The sequence below is a fragment of the Pelophylax lessonae genome (assembly GCF_965119305.1).
Source record: "Pelophylax lessonae genome assembly, chromosome: 1".
Classification (NCBI taxonomy): Eukaryota; Metazoa; Chordata; class Amphibia; order Anura; family Ranidae; genus Pelophylax; species Pelophylax lessonae.
In genome coordinates, this window is record NC_138768.1 from 363,847,449 (window position 1) to 363,871,310 (window position 23,862).

The 23,862-nt window shown below is 44.2% G+C and overlaps 1 protein-coding gene across 2 annotated transcripts in view; it reads left to right on the forward strand.

Moving 5' to 3' along the window:
- Positions 1–23,862, forward strand: part of TRPM6 (transient receptor potential cation channel subfamily M member 6) — a 316,186-nt gene that overhangs the window by 218,961 nt on the left and 73,363 nt on the right. The window contains exons 29-30 of one of the 2 annotated variants that reach the window (XM_082260562.1): positions 2,175–2,272; positions 7,575–7,657. In XM_082260562.1, the coding sequence (XP_082116688.1) occupies positions 2,175–2,272; positions 7,575–7,619 (143 nt within the window). In that variant the 3' untranslated portion in view covers positions 7,620–7,657. Of the gene's footprint in view, positions 1–2,174; positions 2,273–7,574; positions 7,658–23,862 lie in introns of those variants that run through there. The other variant, XM_082260563.1, reaches the window with a different exon arrangement.

Genomic DNA, 23,862 nt, shown 5'->3' on the forward strand with positions numbered 1-23,862 from the left:
TTGCAGGCCGCAATTTGAGGAGACCAGTGGTCTACCTCGAGGGTTTTTTCCGTTGGAAAATTTTTTCTTTAGTCTCATTCTTTGTTTATAATGAGCCTTTAAATCTTCTAGTTTGGCACCGGTTGGGCCTTCTAGATTGGATTTGATTTTGTCAATCCCACCCCTCATTTGTGGCACTGCTTCTGGATGTCCCAGCTCTTGAGAATCAAGAAGACTACGTCTGTCAATGAGCGATAGAGAAAAATGGATTTTTGTAAGATCTTACCGTAAAATCCTTTTCTCTTAAGCTCATTGACAGACGTAGTACCCGCCCCTCTATCATTGAGTTGGGTTGGGTTAAATTCTCTGTACTGCTTTAAAACAGAACTGATTCCCTGTAGCAGAGAGAGGGAGGATATACCCTCAGGGACTGCCCCTAAGGTGGAGCCAGAACGTTTTGTCTTTCTGCCTAGTCCTACTCCTGCGGAGACAACATAACCCAGCTCTTGAGAATCAAGAAGACTACGTCTGTCAATGAGCTTAAGAGAAAAGGATTTTACGGTAAGATCTTACAAAAATCCATTTTTTTTTGCTGTGCTAGACACACGATCTTGTTGCAATCCCTGAAACTAGAAGTTCCAGGAAAGTGCCCAGGGATGCAGGTATCACTATGACCTTGTAAACTCTTAGTTCTGAAGGCATTTCTCCACAAAGAGTTTAGAGTCTATCCTTCAGGTTTCTCAGGTGTGCATACTATGCAGTTGTTGTGCTAAAGGTGATTTACTATTTCAATCACCTTTTCGTGCCAGGAATACACATTTTTTAACTGTGGACAGCTGAGAAAGTTATAAAGCAATCTGATGTTTTAGGGTGGATGCTCAGTGTTCCATTTTATAAATTCTCTCTCCAATTTCCTGCATATCTTGCCTGATTAGGTCATTGCAATTTTCTCTTTTTAATTTTTCCTGGTAGCAAAAATATTGCATACATTGATAGCATTAAGTACCGTATGTGTTCCACCAGATCAGCCTCCGAGGTTGATGGGTGATGGGTGTTCATAGCCTGGCAGGCTATCCAATTGCTGTTTTTATTCTTAGCCTGTAACAGAAGACACAGGGAGGCAAGTCAGTGCTTTTGCACTTTTCATAACAGGATGGTCAAGCAGCATTTTGTGTTAGATGTTATAAGAGCTCAGTTCAAACATCTGTGCACCTACTGGAAACCAGACACCCTCATAAATCAAAATTATTATATACTTATATACTTTATACTTATATATACTATATACTTTTATAGGGAGCTAACCCATCTGATTTTTGTTTTATGGTCTGAAATGACAATATTACTGTGAAATCCTGGTAGGAGCAATGGAGTTATAACCAGTGCAGAAAGATATTTTTTACACTGCTTCTCTTTACCTTTGCCTACAAAGGTAACCAGTATATATGGAAGATGGGAAAATGTAGATTTGCTAAGAGTAAAGGGAGATGTTTAAAGAGAGACTAATGCAGAACAGAGCTACAGTATGTGTGGACACTTGCAAGCTAGAGTTAGGCTATTATTTTCTAAAGAAATAGGTATTTTTAAAAATGGCCATTCTGGCAGATAGGACTTATAAGAAAAAGCCAAATGTATTTATCTCAGTGCTGAATGCAACATTTTTAAAAGTTACAAATCTTCTTCAATCCTAGGGGGTGGACTCCAATAGCAGATTCACCTGCTCAGTGGGGAATCTGTCACTGATGCCTGCTGAGCAGGCGGATGACAGGTCCATGTCTTCACCGCTGATGCAAAGTGGACACGGACACAGACCACTGTTCTCTATGGGGTGGTCGGATGTAAATGGACCACCTGTCCGCTTCCATCCGACTGTCATTTGATCCATTCCGCCAGAAAGGATCCCTATCCATCTGGTTTTAGCGGACAGGATCAGATGTTGGCGGGTGTCAATTGACACCTATACCTTGACATCTGCTGCTCCATAGAGAGCAATAAATGGTCCGATCGGTCCAGCAGTGTGAAAGGAGCCTTACATTTTAAACACTTTGCATCATGCGAAGATATATAAGATACTGTAAAAACAAACACAGCTTTGAAAGTCAATGCTTTATAGTTTTATTATGTTAGCATTAATAGAGTTCACAGTATTAGTTGCCATGGGAATTGTGTTTAAATTTATGTTTTGTTCTTTCCAGGTTTAGAGCACATGAATTATGTAAGGCAGCAACTGAAGACTCAAGAAATTGGAAGAAACCTGATACAAACAAGTGAATACCTGAGGCAATCACAGGAAGTAGGTGTACAAGGGGCAATGATGAGAATGATATATCATTATGTTACAGTAATATTTTTTTTTCATCATTGAAGCACACAGAAATTTTTTAACCTTGAGGTTATAACCTTACAGGAGTACAGGTCACAAACAAAAGAACTGTAGGCCTGCTTAGGATAACCCTTCCTACTACCAGCATGCTTAAGTTTTTTTTGCTAATGTTCTAGGTGAATGGACATCTTTTCTTTAGCTCCACTGTTTCCAAGACTAACCTTTTTTTTAACATATATTTTCCTCCTTCTTCAATTTTTTCTCCCTTCAAAATTCTTCCTTTCTTTACTACTGGAGATTTTACCTCCAAGTAGTAGCTATCTGGATTAGTTGCCCTCAGCCTGGCTTTTGGATCTTACCACATCTGGACAGCTGGACTGGATGTTGTGGAGCTAGCCTAAAAGTGATCTTCAGGCACTGGGGTTTCAAGACTCTGTTCTGGTTAGTTAGTTATCTGCGGATTGCTTCCCAGGTCCAGAGCTGCTGGCATTGCCTTTATGCTAGCTTTTTCTCTGAAGACTCACTTAGTGAGTAGGCCAGTCAGGCCTCCCTCAAATTTGCTAGTTGCTGGGTACCATTATTCTCCATTTGATCCCAGCCCTGCTGTGGAAGGGTTTAATGCAATTGGATTGCACGCTGATGTCATACACTGGGTGGAGTGTCTCTTACCTTCCATACAACATTGAGGAAGCATCTCCTGATGCTGCTCAATATGCAAGGAGCCATGAAAAATGTGGTTATTTCTGGCCACCCAACCCTCCAGTCATTGACCCCCAGCTGCTGCCAGCTGCCTGGGATTAGTGAGCCTTCTTTCTTTTTCTGAGCCTGTGCATCGTCTTTTTGCTTTGCAGTTGCAACATGTCTGATTCTAGACATGAGGGAGCAGTCTTGCTGTAATGGGTGCCCTCAGCTCACATTCTACTAACGGTCTGGGGTCTGCTTGCTTCTCACTCACTAATGCTGCCAACATCTACAGCCTGCAGCTTAGAGTTATGTTGTTCTGTGCTGTTAGAGCCTCTCCTGTGTTTGAAATACTTTTATCTAGCTGCCCTCGTGCATGAGGTTTTTACTATGTTCAAGCAGAGCTTAATGATCCAGATTTCCTAATTATTTGCTGACTCTGATCATAGAGGCCATAAGCATGCACCTGAACCATCTCCTGCATTATCTGTATATAATTTACCCTGGCTGATTCTGAGTCACTCAAATCCCTATTGAAAGGAGACAGTTTCAGCTCTTACTGAGGTACCGCATACCATTTTGAAACTAGATGGTCAGCCTGTTGCTTCTACCAGTGCTGTTTCCAGCCTTGCGTCTTATAGGACCCCTTAGACAGCAAAGACCTTCCTTTTGCACCCAGCTTTTTAACTCGGCAATGCCTCTTTGGACCAGCCCTAGATGTTCTTGTTAAAGTGATATTAAACCTTAAAGCAAACACTTATTATATTGCAGCTTACTAATTCTTAGATGTAAATGGCTGTATTTCTTTTCTTTTTTAGGCTTTTTTTTCCATTATTTTCACGTGGTGGTTAAGCCTGAAAATGCCAAGCTTTTTCTCTGGGTAGCGCTGCTTGGAAATTACATAACTAATCCCCAAAATGATGAAATTTGCATCGCTTCTGGGTTTATTCAATGGAGAGGAGATGTTCACTAATCTCCCTCCACTTTACCTGCCACCACCCATCATGCCTGTCCTGGGTACACAGGAGGGTCAGCGGAACCGAGCATACATAACAAGGGTAGTTAGGCAGGGGGACGGTACCTTTGTGTACCTTTACAGCTGCACAAACACTTCCAAGACAAAGCCAACATACAGTTTGACAGATGTGTTTAAAGCCTGTGCTGCTGCCAATGAAGCCTTGTGCCAGTGGCAGTGAAAGGGTGAGCAGCAAAGCTATTGAAGCCCAGGGAGAAGCGTATTTCAGGATCTGTGATTGCTTTGATACTAAAGGCCAGGAAATCCACTTCCTGTGGGGGTCTATCCTTGGACATAGAAGACTTCACTTAATGTGAGTCCATGGGGCTTTCACCCCAGGAACTTTTCATCCCTGTGAGATGAATCACCTCCTTTCTGCAGATGGGTCTGGTCTGTTGGGGTCTGTTTGGTTCTTAGCACCAACAACAATCAAGCTTTTGCTCTTTCAATTCTGTCTCAGAGACTTGACCTGTCAATTTTTGATTAAGACTTTGATGCAGCAGGTGGTTCCCCCATCTTTGGGATCTGAATCTGGTTCTGTTTGTTCTTCAGAAGATGCTGTTTGAACCCAGACATTCCTCTCTCTACTCTCAACTGCAAGATTGGTTCCCTTGCAGATATCACCTCTGTGAACTAAAATTAGTTTTCATGGAATGCATTAGTGAACACAGATCCCACCCCTCTGTGTTTGTGATTATGCTCTCAGTACTTCTTTGCTACAAATTTTAGGCATGCTGGTAGTAGGAGGGTTTATTTCGGGCTGGCCTACAGTTTTTTGGTTTACCTGTCAAGTCCTCCTGTAGGTGACAGTATACCCTATGCAGACCTGGGCAACTTGCGACCCCCAGAGCCACATTTGTCCCTTTGGCTGTCCCTATCCAGACCTTGATGCCTCCACTGTCAGCATGACTCACTGAGGAAGCTGACAGGCTCCGAGAGGTTATTTTTAGAGGGCATATGACAGGGGGTGAGGAAGTGTTATATTGCATCCTCACCACCTGATTCACCACTATAATGTCACATTACTGCACTGCAGTTGCGTGCATTGTATGCGATTGTGGCATGGCCCCATTGAACCCAATGGGTGAGTTCAACAAGCAGTGCTGCTTGTCAAGCTCTGCACCCCAAGAAAAAAATTCAGCAGCTGTGAAGCAAAGCATCATGGCCCCAACATGTGAAAAGCCCCATCTGGCTATTATTTTACAGTTGGGGTGAGCGGTCTGCGGTAAGGGTGGTAAAACCATGGCCCAACTGCCTGTTTTTGCCACCCCAACCGCCCATCAGAAATAGACCTATTTCATTACCTATTTCATGACTATTATTCCTAGTGCCAGATGTTTGGTTTTTTATATGTTTACATACCTATGGACCTTCCCAGGTCCAAAAGTAATACTGAGCAGAATTAAGTTTGGCCCTCCACATTAGTCCTAGTTTCTCATGTGGCAATTTGGGAAAATGATATGCTCACCCTTCTCTAAAGGTTAAAAATTGTAATGGTCTCCAAGAGAGGCGATATACATTGAGTACAAAAATCTTACTTTGTTTCTTACTTTGTTTTTGTTTTTTTTTTTGTATAAAAAGATCAACCATTTAGTTAAGAAAAGTACCTATTTGCCCAAATAGACCAAATTTAAGTTTACAAAAAAAAAAAAACAACAACAAAACATTGTAAATGTAATCATGACTTACTGTTAATATCAACGATCTGTCTTTCTAAAAACATGTTCAACATGTAACATGGGTAAAGAACCAATATCTTCTATCTTAATTGATATCGCTAGGAATTTCAACAAATTAAATTTAAAGTGCATTTATTCAAGCTGTATTGCTTTTCACTTACATTGTTCTTAATAATAGAAAAAAAAGAAAATAACCCCTGTATGAGGACACTTTCACCCTCCCTATACAACTACTTCCCAAGTACAAACACGTATTCACTATGCACAGATAGATGAATAGATACAGATGAAGAGTATCAGACAACATAATCAGACAACATAAAAAGAAAAGAAAAAAATAGAAACAGTAATTTTGCTAAAATCACTCCTCTCCACAGAAATGAACAAAGACAAAAATTTAACCCCCCCCCCCCCAATTTTAAAGCAGATAGAATTTAAAACGGTATTAAATCCAAAACCAAAAATGAAATATTTAGCAGCTTACCAGTCATTAGATGTGGTGGCTCTATTCATTTTCTTTTTTTAGGCTTTAATTCCTCCAGGTTTCTCCCAGTAATGTGGGGTGGGGGGGGGCGGAAAAACCAACAAACCCCGGCCGGCCAGCAATCATATCTACCACCCCCTCCCTCCTCCCCCTCCTGGGATGGATGGCTGGCTGCCCAGCCAGACAGCCAGCATCCTTACCTGCTACTTCCCTGAGCGGCTGTGAGTCTCCTCTTACGATCAGCTTCCTGATTGGCTGGGAGAAAAATCAGTGTGAAAATCAGTGTGATAATAGCGAATATTCATTGTCATACAACTGGGTGGGCTTGGGGCGCAGAGCTCTGCGCCCCGAGCCCACCCTTTTTTGAAGCTTATTAGAGCCTCTGGCTCTAATTATGTGCTTAAAAAAAAATCCCCTATTGGAATCCATGCGTCTGGCACCCTGCATGTAGATTAGGGGGCTGGACGCCCCTGCGCCCCCAATGGACGTGCCGCCACTGGCCAGCACTCTGGATAAAGGAGCAAAAGACATCTTTGGACTGCAGCATTGTCAGTTTGGAGGGAGGAGAGTGTTAGATTTACTAGCAGATTTAGATACATTAACACACTGAAGCCAAACTCCAGCTAACACTTTTTAAGCAGTTACAGAAACAATTGTGTTCCTCTTGGGATAAAGGTTTTACATGAATAAATAAAAGCTGGGCATTTTAAGCACCCCTGTCAATGGAAAATGGTTTGTCTCAACCCCCAAACTGCTACATCTGCAGCCATCACATCCAAGAATTGGTAAACTGCAATCTAACAATTGTTTGCTTTTGGGATTAGCAGTGCTTTAAGTATAAAATATGAATATGAAATATGAATACAGTATGAATGAATTTTATATTTAAAGCTTGCAGTCTGCAGGTATTAGTTTAGGGGGCTTCCGCTCTAGATTTTTCACTATGCGGTCTTACTGCAATGTTGTGAATGGACTTTATAGCAAGAGAACAAATTACTCAGAGTTGCAGCCCAGTCCCCTCCCCCCTCTCCTATCAAAGATAGAACTATCTGGATTTTCAGGCTTTATGGCAATGAACATGCAAGAAGGCAGTACAGGGATTTTCCAATTCACAGCCACAAGGTAAGTAAAGCCTTATAAATTTGCAAAAGGTCTAAAATGCAAGTCAGAATAGCATTGTAAACACATGTATATTTGTGTGAATAAGCCCAAAAAAGTATGTTATAGGTTAAAAATGTGAAAATAATGATTTTAGGTTTTAATGCACTGTACAGGGCAGCAGTGAGGTTTTTTTCGTTTTTACAACTGTTACGTAAATCTTACCAATTAGTGTAAAAGGTAATCTGTTTGATAATAGCTTGCTGGCTTTTATCCCAGCTCTATATAATGATTTGTGTTATGTCTTTGGTTTAGGGGCTGCACAATAGTACTGCTCATCTGAGGAGGAGTTCTTTGTAAGTACGATAATCATCGGCAAATGTCTGGTTTTGTTGCTGGGTGTCATAAAAGGACTTGCCACACTTGTATTTTCTATTAGAGTTGTATTTACGCAGTTGACACCCACACTGAGAAAGTACCTACACACTCTAGCTATAAGAAAATGTAAACCTTTTTAAAGCATTAATGTTATTAATAATAATCCAGAGTGCTAAAAGATAGAATGTTTCTTGTTTGATTATGTAACAAATGTGTAGTAAGTCAACGGCTTTGTTAAGGAAAAATTATGCGTTGACGTAGAAAAATAAAGTATAGTGAGTCATAAAACATCACATAAACTATTATAGCATTTTAGTTTCATATACATTTTTAGGATGGTATCAGTTAAAATGAAAATGTAAGTATTTTAAGAGAAAGCAATAGGCAAGGCATACACATCCACAATACACTTTCTGGTGGTGGATTCATTTTTCAATGATGAAATCTAAAGCATATCCAAATCCCAAAATAAAATAAAAGAGGTGGCTGCATTAAAACACACTTCCTATCCCAAGGTGGCTATGCTTACTTCTCCACTGTGTATATGGAAGGAGCCACTTGCCTTCCTCTCTTCATGACCTTTTGATATATAGTTTACATAAGGAAGATTGCACTTCCAATTCAGTTCACTCACCCATGTGACAAGTATACTGCATTTCTATTGAAATCAACAAGTATTTCTTTCTCATTCATTAGGGGGACACCTTAAACCTTCATGTTATACTGCTGCACACAGATTCTGCAGATTGTTAAAGGATAACTAAAGCTAGGAACAAAAATCACTACAGCTTACTTGTTCTTAGGTGTGGTGGCTGCATTCGCGTTCTCGTTTCAGACTCAGAACATTTTTAAGGGCTTTGTTTATAAAGGCTGAAGGCTTCTTACTTCTGTGTGCTGCTCCTCTCACAGCCCCCCTAATACTCAGCTGAACCCCTCTCCATCCAACGGTGTGCACGAGAGCCTTGACTGTCCGCGAACTCCCTCTCCTCATTGGCTGAGACAGCAGCGGGAGACATTGGCTCCCACTGTCAATCTCAGCCAATGAGGAGAGAGCGGGTCAGGGCCAGGGCATGGCTCTATATGTCTTGTGGACGAATATAGCAGGGCTTTGGAGCGAGCATGCACCAATGCCCCCATAGCAAGCAGCTTGCTATTGGGGGCACTGGTAAAGAGGGAGAAGCCAGGAGCGCCTTCGGGAGACCCAAGAAGAAGAGGATCGGGGCTTCTCTGTGCAAAACTATTGCACAGAGCAAGTAAGTATGGCATGTGTGTTATTAAAAAAAAGAAAAACGAACCTTGAATATTACTTGAAGTAGGCACAGAAAAAAAAGGATTTTTGTACTCACTGTAAAATCTGTTTCTTGGAGTCCATTGAGGGACACACGAAGCCTGAAAACTTTCAGGTTATACTGCTGATTACAGGAGGATTGAACACTGGCAAAATAAATAAATAAAAAACATAGGCCAGCTCAGGATAACCGCTCCTACTACCAGCATGCCTTCCTTTTTATGCTAGTGTCCTAGGAGGATGGACATCTTTTTATAAGATTTGCTGTGTTAAAAACTAACCTATTTTTACTAGCACTTTTTTTTCTTCAATTTTGTCTTCAATCAAGAATCTTCCCTACATCACTGCTGGAGTTTGTCTTTCTGATCAGCAGCTATCCAAAGGTGTTCTCCTCAGACTGGCTTTTGGAGTATTTTGTCGGGGCTATTTACTACTGACAGTCTGTATTTGTGTTTCCAAGATCTGGCATCTCCACTGAGAATATTCCTATAATATGGTTTCATCATCTTTCAAGAGGTTTTACATTTTCCTATACGCTTTTATATCCAAACCAATATTGTTATGCTTTCTTCAGAATGACATCATGGCAATTACAGTTGTATCTCTTAACATCCAAGTGAAATCTTTCCCATATAAAAGAAAGAAGGCATTCTGCCATTACCAATGGTTAGGAGCAGCTTTAATTTTCATACAAAAGACTAACTTTTCCTCCTCTAACCATTCCTGATATTTGGACAAATCTTACAGACAATGCCATATTGCCTCCTATTCCTCTAAGTGCCGGTTCACACTACCGGGACTTGTCAGGCGACTTGGTTGCCTGACAAGTGGCGGTCCATTCTGTGCTACGGGAACCATTCTAATAGGAGCGACTCAAGTCACTCCGACTTAGAAAAAGGTTCCTGTACTACTTTTGACAAAAAGGTTCCTGTACTACTTTTTGACTTGCATTGACTTCCATTATGTGAAGTCCGTGCAAGTCGCGCCGAAGTCGCGGTGCACGGCGACTTCACAGGTCACCCCCGAAGTCGTGTCGCCATAGTGTGAACCGACTCTTAATCTTGTGGAGTAGCATTTATTTACAAAACTCCTTAACTTTTTATATACAACATGTGTACAAGGATCCAGAAAGCAGATTTTCTCCAGGGATCCCTGTTGGGCCATACTCTAACCATCTAACAATTTTCCAAGGGGATATGCTCCAAATGATTCTTACACCTTCTTTTTTAAAAAATTCTTTAAGGTTTTGCATCATTATCAATCTAAACATTTAAAAAATAGTGGTGACTTTATTCTAGTAGATCAGCCTGTATTGGACAGAAGCAGAGTTGATAGCTCAACTAAGGCTTTTCCTAAATCCCTGTCTAGATCTCTAAACTCTCTTCAACTCATTGACCCATGGTGAGCTCATAATGTAGGGGCAAAATCATACACTTTTTTATTCTCATCCTTATGACAGTGATGCTCGTTTGGATTATATCTTTAGTATGCCTATACTTCTAACCAATTCATCTTCATCGTCTATTTATACTTGCCCATGGTCAGATCACAACATCACTGCTTTTTCCACCTCACGTATAGAATTTGAACCCACTTCCTATTTATGGAGCATTAACACCTCCTTTTTGACAGATCAAAACACTCCTCAACAATTATCCAAACAATTAGAGGAATATTTCACGCTGAATGCTATAAAAGTTATTTTGACGCATAAGCTATTTTTATGGTTTTCAAGACCTGTATCGGGCCCTCCAAGCCAAAATTAAGCTCCCTGGCTGCAATTCAGCATTTACATTTTCCATCTAAGTCATACAAGATTTGTTTTTTATGTTTATGCTTTTAGGTGCTTTATAATGTGTGCATGAATCTATTCTAGAATCTCTGTGTCCAGTTATTATTCTTATTTTTTCTGCCAATGTATACCAAAAGCCTAAATATACAGTATGGTTACATTGTTAGTCTGGTTGAAAAAAGACACAAGTCCATCTAGTTCAACCAATAAAACGGGAAAAAAAATCATACAATCTTATAGTATCTCACAAAAGTGAGTACACCCCTCCCATTTTTGTAAATATTTTATTATATATTTTCATGTGACAACACTGAAGAAATGACACTTTGCTACAATGTAAAGCAGTGAGTGTACAGCTTGTATAACAGTGTACATTTGCTGTCCCCTCAAAACTACTCAACACACAGCCATTAATGTTTAAACTGCTGGCAACAAAAGGGAGTAAACCCCTGAGTAAAAATGTTCAAATTGGGCCCAATTAGCCATTTTCCCTCCACAGTGTCATGTGACTTGTTAGTGTTACAAGGTCTCAGGTGTGAATGGGGAGCAGGTGTGTTAAATTTGGTGTTATCGCTCTCACTCTCTCATGCTGGTCATTGGAAGTTCAACATGACACCTCATGGCAAAAAACTATTTGAGGATCTGAAAAAAAGAATTGTTGGTCAACATAAAGATGGCCTAGGCTATAAGAAAATTGCCAAGAACCTGAAAGTGAACTGCAACATGGTGGCCAAGACCATACAGTGGTTTAACAGGACAGGTTCCACTCAAAACAGGCCTCGCAATGGTAGATCAAAGAAGTTAAGTGCACGTGCTTAGGGTCATATCCAGAGGTTGTCTTTGGGAAATAAACGTATGAGTGCTGCCAGCATTGCTACAGAGTTTGAAGGTGTGGGGGGTCAGCCTGTCAGTGCTCAGACCATACGCCGCACACTGCATCAAATTGGTCTGCATGGCTGTCGTCCCAGAAGGAAGCCTCTTCTAAAGATGATGCACAAGAAAGTCTGCAAACAGTTTGCTGAAGACAAGCAGACTAAGGACATGGATTACTGGAGCCATGTCCTGTGGTCTGATGAGACCAAGATAAAATTATTTGGTTCAGATGGTGTCAAGCGTGTGTGGGGGCAATCAGGTGAGGAGTACAAAGACAAGTGTGTCTTGCCTACAGTCAAGCATGGTGCTGGGAGTGTCATGGTCTGGGGCTGCATGAGTGCTGCTGGCACTGGGGAGCTACAGTTTATTGAGGGAACCAGGAATACCAACATGTACTGTGACATACTGAAGCAGAGCATGATCCCCTCCTTTCGGTGACCGGGCCACAGGGCAGTATTCCAACATGATACCGACCCCAAACACACCTTCAATACAACCACTGCCTTGCTAAAGAAGCTGTGGGAAAAGGTGGTGGACTGGCCAAGCATGTCTTCAGACCTAAGCTCTATTGAGCCTCTGTGGGGCATCCTCAAATGGAAGGTGGAGGAGCCCAAGTTCTCTAACATCCACCAGCTCCGTGATGTCGCCATGGAGGAGTGGAAGAGGACTCCAGTGGCAACCCATGAAGCTCTGGTGAACTCCATGCCCAAGAGGGTTAAGACAGTGCTGGAAAATAATGGTGGCCACACAAAATATTGACACTTTGGGCCCAATTTTCACATAGGGATGTACTCACTTGTGTTGCCAGCGGTTTAGACATTAATGGCTGTGTTTTGAGTTATTTTGAGGGGACAGAAAATTTACACTGTTATACAAGCTGTACACTCACTACTTTACATTGTAGCAAAGTGTAATTTCTTTAGTGTTGTCACATGAAAAGTTATAATAAAATATTTACAGAAATGTGAGGGGTTTACTCGCTTTTGTGAGATACTGTATATACACAATCCCATAACCATAGTTGATTCAGGGGAAGGCAAAAAAACGCAGCAAAGCATGATCCAATTTGCTCCAACGGGAGAAAAAATTGCTTCCTGATCCCCCAAGAGGCAATTGGATATTTCCTGGATCAACTTTAGCTATGCATGTTAGTATTCAATTATATTACGTACATTCAGGAAATAATCCAGCCCTTTTTTAAAAGCAATCTACTGAGCTGGCCAGGACCAGCTCTTGATGGAATCTATTCGACATTTTCACAGCTCTTACTGTGAAGAAACCTTTCCATATTTGGAGATTAAATCTCTTTTCCTCCAGACGTAAAGAGTGCCCCCTTGTCCTCTGTGATGACCTTAAAGTGAATAACTCAACACCCAGCTCATTATATGGACCCCTTATGTATTCATACATGTGGATCATATCCCCCCCTTAATCTCCTCTTCTCAAGAGAGAATACATTCAGTTTCTCTAATCTTTTCTCATAGCTGAGCTCCTCCATGCCTCTTATCAATTTGATTGCTCTTCTGTACACTTTCCCCAGTTCCAGATATCCTTTTTGTGAACTGGTGCCCAAAACTGAACTGCATATTTCAAATGAGGTCTTAACCACTTAAGCCCCGGACCAGGGGTTTTTTTGCGATTTTTTACTGCGTGACTTTAACGGACAATTGCGCGGTCGTGCGACGCTGTACCTAAATTAATTTGACGTCCTTTTTTCCCACAAACAGAGCTTTCTTTTGGTGGTATTTGATCACCTGTGCGATTTTTTGATCATGCGCTATAAATAGGGTTGAGCGGACACCTAGATGTCCGTGTTCGACGGGTTCGGCCGAACTTTAAAAAAAAGTCCGGGTCCGTGTCCCGGACTTTTACCGAACTTTTCCCGGACACCGAACCCCATTGAAGTCAATGGGGACCCGAACTTTAAGGCACTAAAATGGCTCTAAAACACCAAAGGAAAGGGCTAGAGTGCTGCAAATGGCAGCAAAACGTAATTAAGAGCATGGCAAGTGCTCTGCAAACAAATGTGGATAGGGAAATAACTTAAAACAACAAAAAAAAACAGAAAAATAAAACAATGTTCTTCTTCATCTCTGAAGGACGAGGCCCATATGGAGTAGGAGGGAGGTTGAGGTGGTGGTGGATGTGGCGGTGACATAGGCGTGCGCACAGGGTGTGCTGGGTGTGCCTGGGCACACCCTAATCACCTAGGGCACATAGCATTGCCAGTGAGGAGATGGGAAAGATCTCCCTGGGACCTGCTCTGCTCTATTTCTCCTTGCCTACAGGTACATGGCCCCGATACATTACTCTCCCTGCTGGCAAACACATGCATGTGTATTTCAACTTTGGGGTGCACACCTTAATGCAATAGGCTGCGCACACCTATGGGCGGTGTAGGTGGAAGCGGCGGTGGAGGAGGACCAGGGCCGGATTAACAGCATCATGGGCTTGGTGCTGAGGATTTTGAAGGGCCTTAGGGCCGTGCCTTGCCATGCACCCAGAGGAGGAAGGGTGCAGCCATGCATGCCTAATTCAACATGGGATGCTGTCTCTGAAGCCCATAAACACATCCATGCATCGCCAACTGTCCCTCCTTGTCCGGCCTTCACGCTGTGTGGGGAGGTTCTGAGGGTGCTGCCTGGGGAAGCGAGCATAGAAGCCAGACTTCTGTGTTTACAAGTGACAGAAGAGCGGTAACAGTGAATATGGCCAACCCGGGGCCTATATAAAAGGTAGGGGCCTGGAGCTGCAGCTCCAATAGCCCCTACATTAATCTGGCCCTGAGGAGGAGGACGAGGTAGCCAACACTGCTTCTTTTCACAAATTTTAAATGAGGGTACACCCCAAAAGAGTGAGAAAGAGCAAAAATGGAACAATGGGTGGGTAAGGTCGGTATCCATTGCTATTCTGCATAAGGTACGGAAAAGTCCCGTGGGATCCATGCCTGGTTCATTTTAATGAACGTGAGCTTGTCCACATTGTCTCTGGACAGGCGGCTGCGCTTGTCTGTTATAACGCCCCCAGCCGTGCTAAATACCCGTTCAGATAATACACTGGCTGCAGGGCACGCCAGCACCTCCAAGGCGTAAAGGGCAAGCTCAGGCCATGTGCCCAATTTGGAGACCCAGAAGTTGAAGGGGGCAGACCCGTCATTCACTACATGTAGGCGTGTGCACACATACTGCTCCACCATGTTGGTAAAATGCTGCCTCCTGCTAAGACGTTCCATCTGAGCTGCTGGTGCTGCTGTTTGTTGTGGCGTGCTGACAAAGCTTTTCCACATTTCGGCCATGCTAACCCTGCCTTCTGAGGTGCTGGCGGTGCCCTGGTTGCGTTGGCGACCTCCTCCTCCTCCTCCTCTGCCTTGTGCTTCCACTGTGGCCCCGCTGTCAGATGGGAATGCCAGCAGCATGGCGTCTACCAGCGTGCGCTTGTACTCGCGCATCTTGCGATCGCGCTCCAGTGAGTGAATTAAGGACGGTACGTTGTCCTTGTAACGGGGATCCAGCAGCGTGGCCACCCAGTAATCAGCACAAGTTAGAATGTGGGCAACTCGGCGGTCGTTGTGGAGACACTGCAGCATGTAATCGCTCATGTGTGCCAGGCTGCCCAGAGGCAACGAAAGGCTGTCCTCTGTGGGAGGTGTATGGTCCGTGTCCTCTGTATCCCCCCAGCCACGCACCAGTGATGGCCATGAGCTGGCCTGGGTGCCATCCTGCTGTGAACATGGTTCCATCTCCTCCTCCAGCTCCTCCTCCTCCTCATCCTCCTCATCCTCCAGAACTGTGCCCCTGCTGGACAATTGCGTCCCTGGCGTTTGCGTGTGCAGGAACCCACCCTCGGAGCCCCTTGCGAATGACTGCCCTGAAAGCCTTGGAAATGTTACCTCTTCATCCTCCTCCTCCTCCTCATCCTGTGCCACATCCTCTTCCATCATCGCCCGAATTGTTTTTTCAAGGAGGCATAGAAGTGGGATAGTTAAGCTGAGAACGGCGTCATTGCCACTGGCCATGTTGGTGGAGTACTCAAAACAGCGCAACAAGGCACACAGGTCTCGCATGGAGGCCCAGTTATTGGTGGTGAAGTGGTGCTGTTCCGCAGAGCGACTCACGCGTGCGTGCTGCAGCTGAAACTCCACTATGGCCTGCTGCTGCTCGCACAGTCTTTCCAGCATGTGCAAGGTGGAGTTCCACCTTGTGGGCACGTCACATATGAGGCGGTGAGCGGGAAGGCCGAAGTTACGCTGCAGCGCTGCCAGGCGAGCAGCAGCAGGGTGAGAACGCCGAAAGTGCGCACAAACGGCCCGCACTTTCTGCAGCAGCTCTGACATATCGGGGTAGTTTTTAAGGAACCTCTGCACCACCAAATTCAGCACATGCGCCAGGCAAGGGATGTGCGTCAAACCGGCTAGGCCCAGAGCTGCTATGAGATTTCGCCCGTTATCGCACACCACCAGGCCGGGCTTGAGGCTCGCTGGCAGCAACCACTCATTTGTCTGCTGTTCCATGCTCCTCCACAACTCCTGCGCGGTGTGTGGTTTGTCCCCCAAACAGGCAAGTTGTAAAACTGCCTGCTGTCGTTTACCCCTGGCCGTGCTGAAGTTGGTGGTGAAGGTGTTACGCTGTCCGGATGAGGAGGCGGTAGAGGATGAGGAAGCGGAGTAGGAGGAGTTAGGAACAGGAGGCAAACTGAAGCGCCCTGCAATCCTCGGTGGTGGAAGGACATGCGCCAAATTGCTATCCGCCTCAGGCCCATCCGCCACTGCATTTACCCAGTGTGCCGTTAGGGAGATATAACGCCCCTGACCGTGCTTACTGGTCCACGTATCCGTAGTTAGGTGGACCTTGGCACAGATGGCGTTGCGCAGTGCACACCTGATTTTTTCCCCCACTTGGTTGTGCAGGGAAGGGATGGCTTGCCTGGAAAAGTAGTGGCGGCTGGGCACGACGTACTGTGGGACAGCCACCGACATAAGGTTTTTAAAACTGTGCGTCTCCACCAGACGGAATGACAGCATTTCAAAGGCCAATAATTTTGAAATGCTGGCATTCAGGGCCAGGGATCGCGGGTGGGTAGGGGGGTACTTCCTCTTCCTCTCAAGTGTTTGGGAGATGGAAAGCTGAACGCTTCCACGGGACATTGTGGAGATGGTTGTTGGTGACCCAGGTGGTGGTGTTGCTGACAGATCGTCTGTTTGCGGGGTGGCAGGTGCCGGTATCACTACAGATGTGGCTGGAGCGGCCGAGACTGCAGCAGAAGAGGAAGCAGGATGAGCCAGAGACGTTTCTTGGTTTTGAAGGTGTGTACTCCACTGCAGCTCGTGCTTTGCACTTAGATGCCTGATCATGCAGGTTGTGCTCAGGTTGAGAAGGTTCATGCCTCGCTTCAAGCTCTGATTGCACAGGGTGCAAACCACTCGTGTCCTGTCATCAGCACATTTTCTAAAGAACTTCCACGCTAGAGAACTCCTTTGAGCTGACTTTGGTGCGCTCGTTCCCTTGCTGCGTTGGGCAGTAGCGGGCGTAGTGTCTAGGGCACGGCCGCTCCGCTTCTGCACCCTGCTCCCTCTTCTGCTGTGCTGGTGGCTCTGTGCGACCACCGCCTCTTCCTCCAAACTACTCAGTTCACCTGCATGACGTTCATTCCATGTGGGGTCGAGGACCTCATCGTCCTCCACATCATCTTCCACCCAGTCTTCACCCCTGCCCTCCTTGTCGGTCTCCACAATGCTGAACGCCGCAGCAGTTGGCACCTGCGTTTCGTCATCATCGGAGACGTGCTGCGATGATCCTTGCATGTACTCATCTTGAGAAATAAGTGGTTGGGCATCGCTGCACTCAATCTCTTCCACTTCTGGGGCAGGGCTAGGTGGATGGCCCTGGGAAACCCTGCTGACAGAGTCCTCAAAAAGAATAAGAGACTGCTGTATGGCTTGGGGCTCAGACTGCTGGCCTGATTTGCAAGGGGGTGAGGTGAAAGACGGTTGGACATTGGCTGCAGGTGCCAACTCTGACCTTTCTGCAGTAGACTGGGTGGGAGACAATGTGAAGGAACTGGAGGCACTGTCAGCAGCAAACCAATCTACTATCGCCTCAACTTGTTCTGGCCTCATCACTTCTAGGGGCGTTTGATGCCCTACCAAATACTGATGCAGGTTCTGTCGCCTACTCACACTTGAGGAAGGTGTTTCACTTGTGCGTGTAGCTGGCACAGATCGACCATGTCCTCTCCTTGCAACAGGAGCTCTACCAGCAGCACCACGACCCAGGCCACGGCCCTTATTTGACGGTCTCCTCATATTTCTGTAATTTAAGATCTTGCCCTAGAAAGGTTTTTATTGAATAGCGGAATAGAAAATATGATCCAAAAAAAGTGTATGTATATCACACGTACACAACCACACTAGGCCCCAATTACTATTGTTTGTACCCCTAAAAGGCTAGATGAGGAGTAGGGGGAGTATGGAACAGGCAGCACCCTCAAACCTTCAGAAGTATGAGATGAACCCCAACAACTTGGAAAGGTGGATCTCTCTCACACGTACCGACACAGACTATCCCGCAATTCAATTGATCCTCAAAGGTTTTTATTGAATAGCGGAATAGGAAATATGATCAAAAAAAGGGTATGTATCTCGCACGTACACAACCACACTAGGCCCCAATTACTATTGTTTGTACCCCTAAAAGGCTAGATGAGGAGTAGGGGGGGTATGGAACAGGCAGCACCCTCAAACCTTCAGAAGTATGAGATGAACCCCAACAACTTGGAAAGGTGGATCTCTCTCACACGTACCGACACAGACTATCCCGCAATTCAATTGATCCTCAAAGGTTTTTATTGAATAGCGGAATAGGAAATATGATCAAAAAAAGTGTATGTATCTCGCACGTACACAACCACACTAGGCCCCAATTACTATTGTTTGTACCCCTAAAAGGCTAGATGAGGAGTAGGGGGGGTATGGAACAGGCAGCACCCTCAAACCTTCAGAAGTATGAGATGAACCCCAACAACTTGGAAAGGTGGATCTCTCTCACACGTACCGACACAGACTATCCCGCAATTCAATTGATCCTCAAAGGTTTTTATTGAATAGCGGAATAGGAAATATGATCAAAAAAAGTGTATGTATCTCGCACGTACACAACCACACTAGGCCCCAATTACTATTGTTTGTACCCCTAAAAGGCTAGATGAGGAGTAGGGGGGGTATGGAACAGGCAGCACCCTCAAACCTTCAGAAGTATGAGATGAACCCCAACAACTTGGAAAGGTGGATCTCTCTCACACGTACCGACACAGACTATCCCGCAATTCAATTGATCCTCAAAGGTTTTTATTGAATAGCGGAATAGGAAATATGATCAAAAAAAGTGTATGTATCTCGCACGTACACAACCACACTAGGCCCCAATTACTATTGTTTGTACCCCTAAAAGGCTAGATGAGGAGTAGGGGGGGTATGGAACAGGCAGCACCCTCAAACCTTCAGAAGTATGAGATGAACCCCAACAACTTGGAAAGGTGGATCTCTCTCACACGTACCGACACAGACTATCCCGCAATTCAATTGATCCTCAAAGGTTTTTATTGAATAGCGGAATAGGAAATATGATCAAAAAAAGTGTATGTATCTCGCACGTACACAACCACACTAGGCCCCAATTACTATTGTTTGTACCCCTAAAAGGCTAGATGAGGAGTAGGGGGGGTATGGAACAGGCAGCACCCTCAAACCTTCAGAAGTATGAGATGAACCCCAACAACTTGGAAAGGTGGATCTCTCTCACACGTACCAACACAGACTATCCCCCAATTTAACTGATCCCCAAAGGTTTTTGATTAAATAGCGGAATAGAAAATATGATCCCAAAAAAGTGTATGTATATCACACGTACACAACCACACTAGGCCCCAATTACTATTGTTTGTACCCCTAAAAGGCTAGGAGTAGGGGGAGTATGGAACAGGCAGCACCCTCAAACCTTCAGAAGTATGAGATGAACCCCAACAACTTGGAAAGGTGGATCTCTCTCACACGTACCAACACAGACTATCCCCCAATTTAACTGATCCCCAAAGGTTTTTGATTAAATAGCGGAATAGAAAATATGATCCCAAAAAAGTGTATGTATATCACACGTACACAACCACACTAGGCCCCAATTACTATTGTTTGTACCCCTAAAAGGCTAGGAGTAGGGGGAGTATGGAACAGGCAGCACCCTCAAACCTTCAGAAGTATGAGATGAACCCCAACAACTTGGAAAGGTGGATCTCTCTCACACGTACCAACACAGACTATCCCCCAATTTAACTGATCCCCAGAGGTTTTTGATTAAATAGCGGAATAGAAAATATGATCCCAAAAAAGTGTATGTATATCACACGTACACAACCACACTAGGCCCCAATTACTATTGTTTGTACCCCTAAAAGGCTAGGAGTAGGGGGAGTATGGAACAGGCAGCACCCTCAAACCTTCAGAAGTATGAGATGAACCCCAACAACTTGGAAAGGTGGATCTCTCTCACACGTACCAACACAGACTATCCCCCAATTTAACTGATCCCCAGAGGTTTTTGATTAAATAGCGGAATAGAAAATATGATCCCAAAAAAGTGTATGTATATCACACGTACACAACCACACTAGGCCCCAATTACTATTGTTTGTACCCCTAAAAGGCTAGGAGTAGGGGGAGTATGGAACAGGCAGCACCCTCAAACCTTCAGAAGTATGAGATGAACCCCAACAACTTGGAAAGGTGGATCTCTCTCACACGTACCAACACAGACTATCCCCCAATTTAACTGATCCCCAAAGGTTTTTGATTAAATAGCGGAATAGAAAATATGATCCCAAAAAAGTGTATGTATATCACACGTACACAACCACACTAGGCCCCAATTACTATTGTTTGTACCCCTAAAAGGCTAGGAGTAGGGGGAGTATGGAACAGGCAGCACCCTCAAACCTTCAGAAGTATGAGATGAACCCCAACAACTTGGAAAGGTGGATCTCTCTCACACGTACCAACACAGACTATCCCCCAATTTAACTGATCCCCAAAGGTTTTTGATTAAATAGCGGAATAGAAAATATGATCCCAAAAAAGTGTATGTATATCACACGTACACAACCACACTAGGCCCCAATTACTATTGTTTGTACCCCTAAAAGGCTAGGAGTAGGGGGAGTATGGAACAGGCAGCACCCTCAAACCTTCAGAAGTATGAGATGAACCCCAACAACTTGGAAAGGTGGATCTCTCTCACACGTACCAACACAGACTATCCCCCAATTTAACTGATCCCCAAAGGTTTTTGATTAAATAGCGGAATAGAAAATATGATCCCAAAAAAGTGTATGTATATCACACGTACACAACCACACTAGGCCCCAATTACTATTGTTTGTACCCCTAAAAGGCTAGGAGTAGGGGGAGTATGGAACAGGCAGCACCCTCAAACCTTCAGAAGTATGAGATGAACCCCAACAACTTGGAAAGGTGGATCTCTCTCACACGTACCAACACAGACTATCCCCCAATTTAACTGATCCCCAGAGGTTTTTGATTAAATAGCGGAATAGAAAATATGATCCCAAAAAAGTGTATGTATATCACACGTACACAACCACACTAGGCCCCAATTACTATTGTTTGTACCCCTAAAAGGCTAGGAGTAGGGGGAGTATGGAACAGGCAGCACCCTCAAACCTTCAGAAGTATGAGATGAACCCCAACAACTTGGAAAGGTGGATCTCTCTCACACGTACCAACACAGACTATCCCCCAATTTAACTGATCCCCAAAGGTTTTTGATTAAATAGCGGAATAGAAAATATGATCCCAAAAAAGTGTATGTATATCACACGTACACAACCACACTAGGCCCCAATTACTATTGTTTGTACCCCTAAAAGGCTAGGAGTAGGGGGAGTATGGAACAGGCAGCACCCTCAAACCTTCAGAAGTATGAGATGAACCCCAACAACTTGGAAAGGTGGATCTCTCTCACACGTACCAACACAGACTATCCCCCAATTTAACTGATCCCCAAAGGTTTTTGATTAAATAGCGGAATAGAAAATATGATCCCAAAAAAGTGTATGTATATCACACGTACACAACCACACTAGGCCCCAATTACTATTGTTTGTACCCCTAAAAGGCTAGGAGTAGGGGGAGTATGGAACAGGCAGCACCCTCAAACCTTCAGAAGTATGAGATGAACCCCAACAACTTGGAAAGGTGGATCTCTCTCACACGTACCAACACAGACTATCCCCCAATTTAACTGATCCCCAGAGGTTTTTGATTAAATAGCGGAATAGAAAATATGATCCCAAAAAAGTGTATGTATATCACACGTACACAACCACACTAGGCCCCAATTACTATTGTTTGTACCCCTAAAAGGCTAGGAGTAGGGGGAGTATGGAACAGGCAGCACCCTCAAACCTTCAGAAGTATGAGATGAACCCCAACAACTTGGAAAGGTGGATCTCTCTCACACGTACCAACACAGACTATCCCCCAATTTAACTGATCCCCAAAGGTTTTTGATTAAATAGCGGAATAGAAAATATGATCCCAAAAAAGTGTATGTATATCACACGTACACAACCACACTAGGCCCCAATTACTATTGTTTGTACCCCTAAAAGGCTAGGAGTAGGGGGAGTATGGAACAGGCAGCACCCTCAAACCTTCAGAAGTATGAGATGAACCCCAACAACTTGGAAAGGTGGATCTCTCTCACACGTACCAACACAGACTATCCCCCAATTTAACTGATCCCCAAAGGTTTTTGATTAAATAGCGGAATAGAAAATATGATCCCAAAAAAGTGTATGTATATCACACGTACACAACCACACTAGGCCCCAATTACTATTGTTTGTACCCCTAAAAGGCTAGGAGTAGGGGGAGTATGGAACAGGCAGCACCCTCAAACCTTCAGAAGTATGAGATGAACCCCAACAACTTGGAAAGGTGGATCTCTCTCACACGTACCAACACAGACTATCCCCCAATTTAACTGATCCCCAAAGGTTTTTGATTAAATAGCGGAATAGAAAATATGATCCCAAAAAAGTGTATGTATATCACACGTACACAACCACACTAGGCCCCAATTACTATTGTTTGTACCCCTAAAAGGCTAGGAGTAGGGGGAGTATGGAACAGGCAGCACCCTCAAACCTTCAGAAGTATGAGATGAACCCCAACAACTTGGAAAGGTGGATCTCTCTCACACGTACCAACACAGACTATCCCCCAATTTAACTGATCCCCAAAGGTTTTTGATTAAATAGCGGAATAGAAAATATGATCCCAAAAAAGTGTATGTATATCACACGTACACAACCACACTAGGCCCCAATTACTATTGTTTGTACCCCTAAAAGGCTAGGAGTAGGGGGAGTATGGAACAGGCAGCACCCTCAAACCTTCAGAAGTATGAGATGAACCCCAACAACTTGGAAAGGTGGATCTCTCTCACACGTACCAACACAGACTATCCCCCAATTTAACTGATCCCCAAAGGTTTTTGATTAAATAGCGGAATAGAAAATATGATCCCAAAAAAGTGTATGTATATCACACGTACACAACCACACTAGGCCCCAATTACTATTGTTTGTACCCCTAAAAGGCTAGATGAGGAGTAGGGGGAGTATGGAACAGGCAGCACCCTCAAACCTTCAGTATGAGATTGTGTTCACTGTACCCCACAAAGATTGAGTTCACTGCACCCCACAATGATTGTGTTCACTGCACCCCACAAAGATTGTGTTCACTGCACCTCACAAAGATTGTGTTCACTGTACCCCCCAAAGATTGTGTTCACTGCACCCCACAAAGATTCTGTTCACTGTACCCCACAAAGATTGTGTTCACTGCACCCCAAAAAGATTGTGTTCACTGCACCCCAAAAAGGATGTTGTTCACTGCACCCCAAAAAGGATGTTGTTCACTCCACCCCAAAAAGATTGTGTTCACTGCACCCCACAAAGATTGTGTTCACTGCACCCCAAAAAGATTGTGTTCACTGCACCCCAAAAATGATTTTGTTCACTGCACCCCAAAAAGGATTTTGTTCACTGCACCCCAAAAAGGATGTTGTTCACTCCACCCCAAAAAGATTGTGTTCACTGCACCCCAAAAAGATTGTGTTCACTGCACCCCACAAAGGATTTTGTTCACTGCACCCCAAAAAGATTGTGTTCACTGCACCCCAAAAAGGATGTTGTTCACT